The 14727-nt window shown below is 41.9% G+C and overlaps 1 protein-coding gene across 1 annotated transcript; it reads right to left on the bottom strand.

Annotated features, from left to right (window-relative positions):
* Positions 1-1548: 1548 nt before the first annotated feature.
* klb (klotho beta) lies at positions 1549-7849 on the bottom strand. The gene is made up of 5 exons (XM_042075595.1): positions 7032-7849; positions 5548-6061; positions 5193-5461; positions 3747-4920; positions 1549-2803 (listed from the first exon to the last, which is right to left on the bottom strand). Exons 1-5 carry the CDS (start codon positions 7788-7790, stop codon positions 2364-2366), a joined length of 3156 nt encoding a protein of 1051 aa, XP_041931529.1. The 5' UTR covers positions 7791-7849; the 3' UTR covers positions 1549-2363.
* Between the last annotated feature and the right edge of the window lie 6878 nt (positions 7850-14727).

The following is a 14727-nucleotide window of genomic DNA, read 5'->3' as shown; positions in this document are numbered from 1 at the left end:
ATGTTAGTGTGTGTTTTCTGTTAGTCAGTGTCATATTATGTAGGGCCAATGTGGTTTTCCTGATGTGTTGAGGTCTTGTCTACTCCTGCCCTCTGTCTCATGCTCAGTAAGCCTGTGCCAACCTGCCATCTGTTAGGAGTGTCTGAATGTGTTTGCCAAGTGTCTTAATGAACGGCAAAGAGCCAAAGATACAACCTGACACTACAATATGTTTGCTTGATCTTTTCTGCTGTCTGCATACCCCTGACAAGCAAGAAAGGGTGCCAAAAATGACAAGACATGGAGACACTTGTCCAGCATAAAATCATGACGCATAAGAGAAAATAGTATATAGAATATATGTGATGCATTACTGTAATGCAGCAATGGGATCAACAGATGTTTTTGATAGCCTAACCTATGGTTGGTCATATCATTGTTTGATCTTTTCTGGTTGTGCAACCCTTACAGGCCAAAATACCTGTGGATGGCAGGGGGCACCATCATCCTGGACAAAAGGGAGAAGTGTTAGTGAAATAGAGAAATATACACAAATATGTCAAAGAGACATGAGGCCCTAATTTAAATGCTGGTCTAAGTGCAAAGGCTAAAGGCTAACTAATGCTAGCTTAATAGCTATACATTATCTGCTTGCAAATTTGATGCCAAGAGCAAGATCCCAAGCACAAGTGTTACGCTAAAAGCTGCCTCATAGTTCATGCACGAGAACTTTACTCATCCATAGACATGGCCTTCAGTTCCATCGCCTTTTCTTAATATAGTTATATATATAGATATATATTACATTTATTCTTGTACTGTTGCACTGTTGGACTTACTCATTTGCACCATCACCATGACACTCACTCACACAGAGCACCTTACTTTACCTTACTATGCACAGAGAATCACAGGCTCAGTCCCTGCCTCAGTCATTGCAAGCGCCTTTTGATTGATTAATCACCCACTATGTGGATACTGTTTTTAGAATTGATTTAGATTAAGTGTTATTTAGTATAATTTGTATTTTAGTATACTTAGTATATTCTCTATTTTCTACTGTCCTTATTGCTTAGTTGTGTTTTTTATATTACATACCTTTAATTACTTTTTTCTGCTGTTAGTGAATGTGTGTGATGTCTGTATGCTACTGAGACCTTGAATTTCCCCTGGGGATCAATAAAGTATCTATCTATCTATCTATCTATGCCGATGACATACAATTATATCTCACTAGATCCTCCCCTCTTCCCAGTTCACTCACTGACTGCCTATCTGACTTAAAGCTCTGGATGCATGATAACCTTCTAAAACTCAACTCAGATAAAACATAAATCCTTCTCATTAGCCCCAAATCCCTACTGTCCAAATCTCATAGTTTCCGTCTGAACATTGATGGTGTCAAATCCACTTCTGTTGTCGGAAACCTCTTCATACTGCTTGATCTTATTTCAAGTACATGGCCGTAATGTATCAAATAGCCAGTAATACGTCACAGCAACCTTTATATCAAAGATTCTAGAGCGGTTCTAGAATTTTTGCTTTATATGTATATTTGTTATTAAAAAAGGGGGTGGGGAATGGACAGCAATAGAGACAAGCATGCAGATTGATGCATGAACCTGCACTACAACTCCTGTGTTGTATTTTACATTCATTTCCAGCAGGGGGCCTAACTGTAGCGCAGATGAACAGCACCAAAGGTTTTTCATTTCTAAAGAACACAATGTCTGACTCCATACTTTTCAAAGGAACATTGAAATTGTATAATGAATATGTCATAGCTTACAATACAACAGTGTAAGCGATCACAGAAAATTATAAGAAAACAGGTGATTGTTGTAAACAGGTGAAATGAACGATGGCTACAGGCTATTGCAATACAAAACACAACTGGAAAACCAATGGTAAAACATTGATGCTAAAACAATAAAGTGCATTGTTGAAAACATGTATGCAAAGTATGCGACTATTCAGCTTTGTTCCCCAACACACACACACACACGCATGCACGCACGCGCCCACACACACACACGCACATGCACATAAACACACACACATACAATACATACAATATCCATACAAGTAATCAGTCCATTCATTTGTCAGATGACTGGTTTTGCTATAACAGTCTAAAGTCAGAACTCTCCTGTACATTCTCACGCAAAAGAGCCAACATTGAGGTATCAACTTCAAGAATAGCAAGTGAAGCAGTAGGTGAAAGTGCCACGGCTACTGATAGAACATGAGTCATTTACATTACAAAGCATTGCACGAACACAAAGACCAAAATCACCAAAATGATTGGCCCATTGTCTCTATATTAAACCTATTCATCAGCATGTAAAAGGCTGTGCAAGACAGCTGTGCAAATAGTCTGTCCGTCACAGCCTGCGCACGACGCGCTGCATGGCAAATCGCTCCCAGTGCTGCTTGGTGACTCGCTGGGGGCTCATGGGGCGTGCCGCGCATCTTCTCCCCATGCTGAGCTTCCTCCTGAGGGTCCCCACTAAAACGCCGCTGAGAATAGCGGCGCTGACCAACATGCAGAGGCCGAAGAACAGCAGCGGCTTGTTCTCAGACATCTTTGTGCAGACTGAGCAGCTGTAGGCGCGGGCAGGAGGCGGCTGTTGGCAGGACTCTTGCGTTCCTCCGTCCCCAGATGGGAAGCCACGGTGGGAGATGATCTCCTGGTACGTCGTGACGGAGCCCTTGGGGTGCGACTCGTAATGTGTGGGGGCGAACAGGCCGAAGTGAAAGGTGCGGCGGTCCTGAAGGTTCCAGATGTAAAGTCCCCTGAGGTCAACGCCATCTAGCTCTCGAGCTACAGGAGGGACAGATGGAACAAGCTAAATTGAGTTCCCAGAAGCAGAATGTTTTTATGTTTACAGATGGACTGATGCAGAGCCACAAAGCATACAGATGCAGAGCTGTGATAGTGGTTGTGTGCATTCATTTACTGAAAACACAGTCATTTCTGTATTGTTGGCACACACACGTTGGAACTGGTTCAATCAAAGCAAATACCACAGATGTTATTTGAGTTGAATTAATGTTTGATTAGCATGTCCATGGTGACAAAATAGATTTTTCAAAAGGCCAGACACTAAATAATATGGGCTGTTTATACAAAAAGGTCTGTCTGCACTCTAAACAAAGCACATCAAAAGCGTTATCAATGTCTCAAGTGTGTGTTCAGTTAAGTGTAAATATCCCACCACAAACACCTATAACGTCACTGTGCTTCATTTCATTATGCCCACAAACCTGGTCATCCTTTTACCACGAGGCAGCAACATGTACAAACACACTATCAGTGAAAAACAGTCCTGAAATTGCTCTCGCCTGACCCAGCATGGAGTTCTCTATTCACATTTTATGATTTCAAAGGTCCTTCATAAATCAGTGTTTAAGAGCTGAAGCATATGATAAGACGTTTGAGCTGCGACCGGTGACAGTGACCATTGAACATGATGGCTGATGAATAGTGAGATGACATGCATACTGAACCACAGTCAAAATGATAAGAAGCCTACCTAACTGAGCACTATAGAAATGCTTGTAAACTGATATGATATACAAATTCCGGCATGAAGTCCGGAAATAATCTGTATGTTAATCACTGTTAATGATTGAATGTAGATATGAGACAAAGATGATTAAAATGTTAACATTGCTTCAGACAGCTGTTCAGGAGATTAGACAGTGTGTGAAGTACTTCAGAGCAGTTTGAAATAGAACACATGTGTTTAGTTTGCTCTACCAACCTTTCAGGGCCTCTTGCAGGTACTCCCTAATGTAGGTTTGTCTCAGCTGGTCATCATGGGATGCCTGGTCATCCACCCCTGAAGCCATGACGACAATGGGCCGTGCGTCTCCATAGCGACCCTTCACCCACTTGAGGACTTTCCGAAGGCCCCAAGGCACCACAGCCTGTCCCAGATAAGAGACGTGCCAATTGGGGTCATTGAAGAAGGAACAGCCATGGTGTTGATTCGATCCAGCCTGGGCATTTCGGTGTAGGGAGTTTCTAGGAGAGACAAGGCGTGTGGTGAAGTGGTTCAGAGCAATGAAGTCTAAGGCTCCTCTGAGCTTCTGCTGCTCCTCGTCTGTAAAGTGGGGTAAAGGAGAGAGGCCAGCTTGACCAGGCGTCTGGACCATGTCCTCTGCGTACCCGCGCACCTCATCGGGGTGTTGCCCTCCGCCTTCGGCCAAGAAGGGATCCAGGAACCGTCCGACCTCATACAATAGGAAGCGCCTAGCGGTAGCTTGGTGGGACTCCAGAAACGGGTTGGCCGGCTCCACCCAATCAGCATGCAGAGTGAAGGTGACCTGTGCGCCATGCTGAGGCCGATAGAGGTCATTGTAGACGTGCCACACGTGGGCGTGGGCCAGGAGAAGATGGTGGGCTGTCCGCCGCTGCTCCTCTACGCTACCGTGCAGTTCAGCAAGACGATTGGGCTCATTGATGGTGATCCACGTGTGGACCCAAGGGCTCAGCTCTTGGAAGCAAAAGGTTGCGTAGGCCTCAAAAGCCTCGACCGTGCTACGGTTCAGCCAGCCTCCGGTTGCCTGCAGTGGCTTAGGCATGCCCAGTGTTGGGGACCTATGGCTGGAGTGGTACAGCGTGACCACTGCTTTGACTCCCAGCTTGTGAAGCTCGATCAGGAAACAGCGGTAGTACCTGAGCGCCTCTTGGTCCACGTGTGAGGGATCTCCGTCGGGGAGAAGGAGGGACCAGTCCAGGGCAAAGCGGTAGTGCGTGACGTGGGTCGTCTCGAGAAGTTGCAGGTGGCGTCGGATGGACAGGAAGTCAGTGCACTGAGCGCCACGTGTGCGGAGGGTCACCCCGGAAACCGGGCGCAGACTGCCATCACCTGAGAAGTTCCAGCGATAGAGGTTGGGGTCAATAAACTGAGCGGAGTACGGGTGGAGACGAATCTAATGGAATAAAATGGGGGAAATGGTGACAGTTCTAATCTGGCTAGCATGACCAGACAAATATTGAGTTCATGTTCCCATGACAACTGTGTTATGGACCAATAAGATGGCAGTGTTAGGCTAAAGAATGTGCTAATGTAGTACAAATTTACTAGTATAAGTTCATAAGTTCACAGCTACATAACAATATGTCACATCAAGTTTTTCTTAAAGACAGGAACACAATTCTCTGAGAAATATTAGTTGTATACTCTCACTGCATATGTACTTACATGTAGCACAGGGTCTGCCACTCCCCATTGGAAATCACAGGGGAACTCTCCATGAATGCTCTCAGAGCTCTCTGAGTCAGAGAAGCCATTGTTCAGAACAACTTGCCTGTAGAACTTTGCAGAGGTTTTGGGGACCCTGCTCAGGTCTGTACCATTGAGATCCACATAGAATAAACCCCTCCTCACTGTGTAGCCAAAATTCCACTCAAATCCATCCACCAGAGACCAAGCTGTGTATCCAAAGACCTGTGCATTGTCATATGTCACAGCTGAAAGGGAATTTAAATAGTGAGCATAACATGAAAGGTAGACATTGAAGCGCATGGACATAACCGTAAATCTACATTCTCCTCACCTTCAAGCACCTGGCCCAACAATCTCCTCATGACATATATGGCCAGAGTGTCTTCCCATCTGACCGATGCGTCAGTGAACCAGTCACTCTCAGCCACCAGCACCGCGGGGTTGTCATACTCCAGCCGAATCCAGCCAAGCACCTTCCTCAGATCCATGGACAACACCTGTCCAAACAGAGGCAGGCGCTGACCCATGCGGAGAGTGTCCGGCCCGAAAGCCAGGGAGAGGAAGTCGGCTGTGCCCTGGACAAAGGCTGTCTCCTCTGGGGAGAACTCAGGGATGAGCCCTCGGTTGGAGTCTTTCAAGGAGGCTGGGTAGTCGCCAGTGCCATGAATTGGACCCGCAAACCAACCAATTACTGCCTCCATGGATTTCTGGCAGAGTTGGACACTGGCAGGTGTCGACTCTCCGTTGAACGGCTCTATCCAGTGGGATCCCAGTGTTAGGGAAACCTGGCCATTTTGGTGTGGGCGGAAATGGGTGTTGTACACATGCCAAACTTTAGCGTGAGCCTAAAGATAGAAAAGTACAATGTCAAGCTTCAGCGTTATATACTGTAGACATTAAACACTGATTGAAAACAAACAGGTATATAGCATACTGTAATATATTGATGGCACAGGTATGTGAGTTGAGCATCATTAGCAATTATCTGAATTTATATACACACTAAAGACAACAGGATGTCAATTAGTGTCTAAAATCATCCTAATGACACAGTGTGAAAACCATCTCCTTCTCTCTCTGACACGTTTTGTCTGGCACCTGTTACAACATATTTTGGATGTGCGCACCTGTCTCTACAAATAAAATCATCCTAATGCAATAATTTACACAATCATATAACATCTTCAGTTCAGCACTTCGGCACCTAAACATCTTTTGGACAAATTGGTTAGAGATTGCAACAGTGTAGATGCATTGCGTTGTACACTGTGAGTTGCGGTGGATATTATTAATTAACAGCTCTAACTGTCCTGCAGTAATGACCATGCTAAACCGACTCCCTACTATATGTGGACTCTGACCTCAGACCAGTTCTGTTTACTCATTCACATTAACAGTGATTAATCTGCCATTAAATGCAGTTCCAACTGCAAACAACCCAGGTCAGCATGGTTTGGAATGAGTAGGAAATGAGTAGAAAATGGCATGTAAAGTGATACATTTCCTGCAGAAACTCCACAAGACTAAAACATGACAGAATTCAGAGGCATTTTCGTTATTAGCGGTGGCCGTATTCATGCTGTGGGAAAAAAAAACATTATTTTTCACACAGTGAAAATAAACACTTAAGACTATGGAAAATGCTCTGTAATGTACCTTAATGTTAATGTTACCTTAGCAGTGTGAGGCTTAAACTGCTACTCAATACTACCATCAAGTAAACATTGTATATTACCGTCAACACTACTGAAAGCTTTCATTGTGGATGCTGACTCCTCCATTCCCATTTCATTTGACCCTTGACCCTTGACTCACCCTAATGAGGTTGTGACCAACAATAAAGGTGGCAGCCGGGTCATGGCTTTCCCCTGGCGCATGAACTCCAGTGCCGTAGCCTTGCACCGCAATCAGGTACGGATTATGCATGGTGAGCCAGTACTTCACCGAGCCTCCAAATGTCCGAAAGCAGAAGGTGGCATACTCCACGAAAGCCTCCACGGTGCTGTCATTCTTCCAGCCCCCGTAGGGCTCCTGCAGGGCCAGTGGCAGGTCCCAGTGGTAGAGCGTCACCACTGGCGTGATGCCCTCGGCTTGAAGCCTGCTGATCAGACGCTGGTAGTGGGCCACCCCCTCAGAGTTGGGGTCTCCGACGCCATTGGGAAAGAGCCGTGGCCAAGAGAGGGAGAAGACGTACGTTTGGGTTCCCAAGTACTTGACCGCCTTCACGTCCTCTTCCCATCGAGTGTAGCTGTCAGCAGCGGTATCTGCTGTCCCTGTGCTGGCTCCCCTTGTGTGGGTAAAGTGGTCCCAGATGGACGGTCCCTTCCCTCCTTGGTCCCAGGAGCCCTCCGTCTGATAGGCAGATGTCCCCACTCCCCAGAGAAAGTTAGAGGGGAAAGGTGTGTGCAGATAGAGGCTCTTGTTTTGGTGGCTGGTGATAGTTGGAGACTTCTGCCACTGTTTCAGTCCTTCCCCAGGAGAACACAAAGCTTGGTCCCAGAAACACACTGAGAGAAAAGAAAACAGAAGGAGAGAGACTTTGGCAACCAACACTAAATCCTGAGCAGTGGTCATCTTCGGACGAGAAAGGTGGGTCTCTGTTTCGGGTGAGAGCTATGCCAACTTCAGTATCCTCCGCCTCCTCTGCCTCCCTACCTGCCTTCTCTCTGTTGCAAATACACACACAATCTCTCTCTCCCTCCCTCTCTCTCTCTGTGTGTCTCTATCTCTTTAGAACTCTCTGAACGTAAGGAGGGCTTTGTCAATGATTAACGTGAACTCTGTTCCCAGACTTCAAGACTTGATCTCCATCTCTGCTGCTGCAGGTTCTCTCTCTTCTCTCTCTTTCTCTCTCTGCCCTATTTGTTGCCGATCTCAAGGGTCTATTTGTGGTTGTTACCATTGTCCTTCCCTGGTTGACTGTTGCTAAGATGATAATTCAGTTTTTCCATTTGACACGCAGCTACATGTTGAAAGACAGCCATTACATTCTATTATAACAATCAGGTTAGACAGGTTGTTTTGACATTTATTTGTGAGTTCAATCAAAGGTCAGTCTTTCTAAATGTAATTTCTCCAGAGGGTTTGACAAGGCACAACAGAGGACATTCACTAATACAGCTGGTCTCAAACATAGCACTTTACACATGTTTTATGAAGAGATCTGTCTTAGATCTGTCTTGCCCTGGATATTAATCTTATGGTGGAGATCACTGGAGGATGTGACAGGTGAAAGGAGAAAGGAGGTTTGATTTAGATATCTTACAGGACGGGGTAAGACAAGTGGCTAGAGGTGATGTCAAAGCAAGCACTTCAGAGATTTATGTTTATACTGTATGTTGTAATGTACGTGTTTGCTTGTGTGTGTGGTGAAAGATGCTATGTACAGGTAGATTTGCCTGAAGTAGTTTCATTGGTCTGGGGGGTTGAGTTGAGTCCTGAAGCTTGTGTGAAAAGCATATTTACAGATGGAAATTATAGAGAGGATTTCGCATGAGAATGCATCATGGCACAGTAATTCAAAAACATATAACCTCAGTTGCAGCTGAGTGATGACCTATATTTTTACCCTGCAGATTACATCAGGTGGAGGCTATGAACGTGCAATTCCACAAATGCCATGTGGGATGAGTGTGGATCTAATGAATAACACTGGCTGAAGATGGAACTGAAGTAAACTGCACTAGAAAGATTTCATATTTCTCTTTGTTGGTATAAATTCATAAATACAAATGCCTATACTGTTGCTATTAGTGGGGCAATTCCATGGAAAATTAAGTTTTTTGTAACATCCATAACGCCAATAAAATTTGATGGTATGATATGACGTGAATGATTACATGAAATTTGAGCATTTGCTATTTTTGGCTGAAAAATGCACAAAAAATGAATTATCATTCACATCATACAAATGCCAAGGCATTTCACTGGCGTTTTGGATGTGACAAAAAGTCCATTTTCTGTGGAATTGCCCAGTGGGGTTTAAGGCGTTGACATTTTTTAGCATCTTTTCCTACAGCATTTATTCACACTCTCACACACACTGAGGCAGGTGAGCTAATTTTGTCATACATTCACATAAAGTTTTAAATCTGAAATAAATTTGTATTGAATTGTAAGATGTAATTTTAAGAAATATGTTTGAAATGTTTAAAGACACCTCAAATGTTAATTTGAATAGAATTTAGATTCCATAATTAAGATTTATTGGACAGATTTGGACACCAGTCCAAAAAACTAAATTCTCATCCTGTACGCAAGAGGGCGATACAATTTGCTCGACTAAAAACCTCCCGAGGCGGCAGTCGGTGAACTGATTGGAGAAGAAGATCAAAACAAGCACATCGAGTTCCGTGGAGCTAGCGACCATAGACATAATATACATAGACGCCGCATCGACCGCTACTCCTTACTAGCGCTGACGAGATTTGGAGCCGCCATCTTGGACCGGTCATCCACTCCACTCAGTGTAATCTGTTTGGCCGGTGAGATGAGCTGTCAGTGCACTTAATTAATCATATCTCACTGAATACCGAACAGATTCTCACGCGGTTTTTTTTGCTGCAAAGGTCATACATGTAGCTATGATACAGGACACATGATTTAGCGTATTTTAATATTCATAGTGGGTTTAACAGTAATAGAATATTCTGATATATGATAAAGTGACCTGACGTCCGATATCAAAACTGGGAACATAATCCATGTTTGACAGCATAGACAAAACTAGTTTGATACAAGTTTAATGAGTTAAATATAGTTCACAGTTGACAGAAAAGTTCCATCAACAGCATTATTCACAGTCCACAGAAAGGTTCCATGAACATTTAAGTGAGATCAGTGCCATTCAGACATCTGAGGGGTATTCCAATTAGGCCTATGTGGTTTAGTGACAAACTTGGGTAAATTGACTCAGAATAAGTTGTAAACCTCCCAGTAGAAAAGCTGTATGATACAGGAAACATGGTTGTGTGTATATTCATAGTGGGCTTAACAGTAATAGAATATTCTGATATATGATATATTATAAAGTGATGACATCCAATATAAAAACTGGGAACATAACTAATCCACGTTTGACAGCATAGACAAAAACTGGTTTGATACAAGTTTTAATGAGTTAAATTTACAGAAAAAAATCCATTAACATTTTCAGTTCAGTGCCATCAAAAATAAAGTGATGAACAGACATTGGTGTGGCATAAAGGAAATGGAGTAACTGGGTTCAATATCAACAGCATTTGTTAGACAAGTTCCATAAATATTGTAAAGTGCAAGTTTGTAGGTTTGTTTCTGATCCTTAAAAATCAGACATTGGTTTGGCATAGTAAGTGTAACAGTTCATCAATTCAAGACAAAAAGGTGACTTGTCACTTGTACAGTGTCAATGGGTTCATCAGCAGCATCTGTTATTTACAGTTCACAGAAAGGTTCCAGCCCCAATGAAGAGATTAAATAAAAAGGAATTAAGAAACATTTTAGAAACTGCTAAGATCAACCCGTTCATTGCAATCAGTAAAGAATCAGGGAGTATCTTCACAGGCTCAGTGAGACAGAGTTACCGTCATGCAGTTGGTTCTATGATTTCGACAACTGGTGCATGTCATTTTGTATGTTCCCACCTTGCTAAAATTGCTTGGGTACACTTTGGCTGAGAACAAAAGTGCTTCAGACAGCAGGTGGGCAAATAAGATGGCATAGTAAACTGGGTAAACTCCATAAAAGAGGACTGAGTCAACCAGACGATGGGAAAATGGGACACAGAGTGGCGAATGCAGGTGATGAAGGTGGAGCTCATAAATCAAACATTCAGTCACAGTGTAGCAGATGCCCTGCAGTACTGCAATGAAGAGCTGCACCTTCCTCAGTTCCAGGGGTGTGAGGAGACAGTTCAGTTCATTCACAGTCTTCTTGAACAAGGCAGTTGTTCTGGAGAGATACAAAATAATAAATAAATGAATGAAAAGGAATTTGAGAGGCATCTTATTCTTGTTAGGGTAAATGACATGTGAATAATACAGTGTTGGGCAAGCTACTTCAAAATTTTAGTGAGCTAAACTATCAGTTACTCTGCCATGAATAAAACACTACACAAAACTACCACCCAGTCAAATGTATTAGTAGCCTAACACAAACACAGCAGTAGGCTAGTTCACTACATAGGAAGCTACTTTAAATTGTGCTAATTTCACATGACAAGAAAAGTGTAGCTTGTCTGGCTAAGCTACTTGATAAATAAAGAAGTTGAGCTATTGAAAAGTTACTTTATTCAGGAAATAGTGAGGCTACCACCAACACTTAGGCTACAAGTAGCAGCTAGCGATTGCCCAATAGGCTAGTCTGTGCCACTTGTGTAAAATTCGCCGGCCAAATCTAGTATGATTTATTTCTACAATAGCCTTCTTGTGTCAGTTGTAATCTAAGTCAGTGTTATGGAACATGACTTATCAAGTCTCAGTTCATAGCCGGGTGAACACCGAGTAAACATAGCCTAGCTAGATGGCTACGATTTTCATACAGTAATATCAAAGATTGCTCCTTCTCAGCTCTCTGGTAATATTCTATTCACAAAATACAACCAATAGTATGGTTATGTTAAATCTTACTTGTGAAAAGTAAATCCATCGAGTATGGTCCGCCGATTTGAGAAGGAACATGCTGCACAGTGCTGTCATCTTGTGTCTTCTGCTGCAACGCAACGAGGAGTATGACCGGTCCAAGATGGCGGCCGCATTTCTTGTTTCCAGCAGCCAATGCGGCGTCTATGTATATTATGTCTATGCTAGCGACAGTAAGCGACAGTACGCGACAATAGCGGGCAATATGGCGGCGAAAAGCGTCAAAATAAAGGTACAGACGAACGATCAGATAAAGTAGGTTAAAATTCGGTTTTCAGAGTATTTTTCAAATGTTTACACGCAATGTAAACATGTTGCTGAAACTTAGCCTATGTAAATGCATGTGCAAATGTTGTAATTGTAGCAGAATTGTCTTGCTAACATCCTTGAAATTGAACGGAAGTGATCTCACGCAACACCTTTCTCAATGCAAGGCAAGACAAACCAGAGCCCGTCTAAGGACATTCTCTGGACAAACGTCTCCATCTCCTGATGTAGGCTACTATTAAAAGAGAGGGGAACAAAAACAAACATAGAAAAAGGGGATAATAATGTACTATACATCGATTTAAAGTTAATGTTTTTATACAATTATACTTTGCATTAATATAATTGTGGAAGGATTACCTTTTTCATTAACAAGACCTAAAATAACACTATTATCAAATAACACTTAGTTCAAACTTAGGGTGGTAGGCTAAAATGGACTCCTTGTACTTTCAGAATAGATATTTATGCCAAATTCGTCTTTATAGGTATATGCCATACTAACTCTATACGGACTCATATAGCCTACCCTAGGCCTGTCATACTATACACAATACTATTGAACTTTAAATTGTGTGGCTATGGAAACAATAAGTTGTGTATATTTAAAAGGGGGTAAAATGGACTCCTTATAACATATACTTTCAGAATACACATAGATATTTATACCAAGTTCGCCTTTGTAGTACCAGGCAATACCAAGTCACTAGGCCTTCTATTGACACACACTGTTGAACTTCAAATTGTGTGGCTGTGAAAACAATAAGTTGTGCATATGTAAAAAGGGAGTGAAATTAAATCCTTATAACATGTACTTTCAGAATATATAAAGATATCTATACCAAATTCGCCTTTGTAGGTACAAGGCCATACTAACTCTGTATCAAGTCATATACTATGTCTGCCATTGACATACACTGTTGAACTTCAAATTGTGTGGCTGTGAAAACAATAAGTTGTGCATATGTAAAAGTGGGGTGAAATGAAATCATTATAACATGTACTTTCAGAATACATATAGATATTTATACCAAGTTCGCCTTTGTAGGTACCAGACCATACTAACTCTGTACCGAGTCATATACTTTAGGCCTGTCATTGACATACACTGTTGAACTTCAAATTGTGTGGCTGTGAAAACAATAAGTTGTGCATATGTAAAAGTTGGGTGAAATGAAATCATTATAACATGTACTTTCAGAATACATATAGATGTTTATACCAAATTCGCCTTTGTGAGTACCAGACCATACTACCTCTGTACCAAGTCATATACTATGTCTACCATTGACATACACTGTTGAATTCAAATTGTGTGGCTGTGAAAACAATAAGTTGTGCATATGTAAAAGGGGGGTGAAATGGAATCCTTATCATTATAACATGTACTTTCAGAATATATATAGATATTTATACCAAGTTCGCCTTTGTGAGTGCCAGGCCATACTAAGTGTGTACCGAGTCATATACTATAGGCCTGTCATTGGCCCACTGTTGAACTTCAAATTGTGTGGCTGTGAAAACAATAAGTTGTGCATATGTAAAAGTGGGGTGAAATGGAATCCTTATAACATGTACTTTCAGAATATATATAGATATGTATACCAAGTTCGCCTTTGTAGGTACCAGGCCATACAAACTCTGTACCGAGTCATATACTATGTCTACCATTGACATACACTGTTGAACTTCAAATTGTGTGGCTGTGAAAACAATAAGTTGTGCATATGTAAAAGGGGGGTGAAATGGAATCCTTATGACATGTACTTTCAGAATATATATAGATGTTTATACCAAATTTCATTTCATTTCATTTGACCCCACTTTTACATATGCACAACTTATTGTTTTCACAGCCACACAATTTGAAGTTCAACAGTGTATGTCAATGGCAGATATAGTATATGACTCGGTACACACTTAGTATGGCCTGTAACCTACAAAGGCGAACTTGGTATAAATATCTATATATATTCTGAAAGTACATGTTATAATGATTTCATTTGACCCCACTTTTACATATGCACAACTTATTGTTTTCACAGCCACACAATTTGAAGTTCAACAGTGGGCCAAAGACAGGCCTATTGTATATGACTCGGTACACACTTAGTATGGCCTGGCACTCACAAAGGCGAACTTGGTATAAATATCTATATATATTCTGAAAGTACATATTATAATGATTTCATTTCACCCCCCTTTTACATATGCACAACTTATTGTTTTCACAGCCACACAATTTGAAGTTCAACAGTGTGCCAATGACAGGCCTAAAGTATATGACTCGGTACACACTTAGTATGGCCTGGTACCTACAAAGGCGAACTTGGTATAAATATCTATATATATTCTGAAAGTACATGTTATAAGGATTCCATTTCACCCCCCTTTTACATATGCACAACTTATTGTTTTCACAGCCACACAATTTGAAGTTCAACAGTGTATGTCAATGGTAGACATAGTATATGACTCGGTACAGAGTTTGTATGGCCTGGTACCTACAAAGGCGAACTTGGTATACATATCTATAAATATTCTGAAAGTACATGTTATAAGGATTCCATTTCACCCCACTTTTACATATGCACAACTTATTGTTTTCACAGCCACACAATTTGAAG

This window comes from Alosa sapidissima, chromosome 20 (genome assembly GCF_018492685.1).
Source record: "Alosa sapidissima isolate fAloSap1 chromosome 20, fAloSap1.pri, whole genome shotgun sequence".
Taxonomy (NCBI): Eukaryota; Metazoa; Chordata; class Actinopteri; order Clupeiformes; family Clupeidae; genus Alosa; species Alosa sapidissima.
Note: the sequence above shows the minus strand (reverse complement) of the source record. Positions and strands in the feature narration are given on the sequence as shown.

Excerpts from the sequence above, each read along its gene's own strand:
- klb (XM_042075595.1), bottom strand. The coding sequence starts at position 7,790 with ATGACCACTGCTCAGGATTTAGTGTTGGTTGCCAAAGTCTCTCTCCTT. Across the intron at positions 4,921-5,192 it reads TGGCAGACCCTGTGCTACAT|ATTCGTCTCCACCCGTACTC; the intron begins GTAAGTACATAT and ends TTATTCCATTAG. Across the intron at positions 2,804-3,746 it reads CCTGCAAGAGGCCCTGAAAG|CTCGAGAGCTAGATGGCGTT; the intron begins GTTGGTAGAGCA and ends TCCCTCCTGTAG.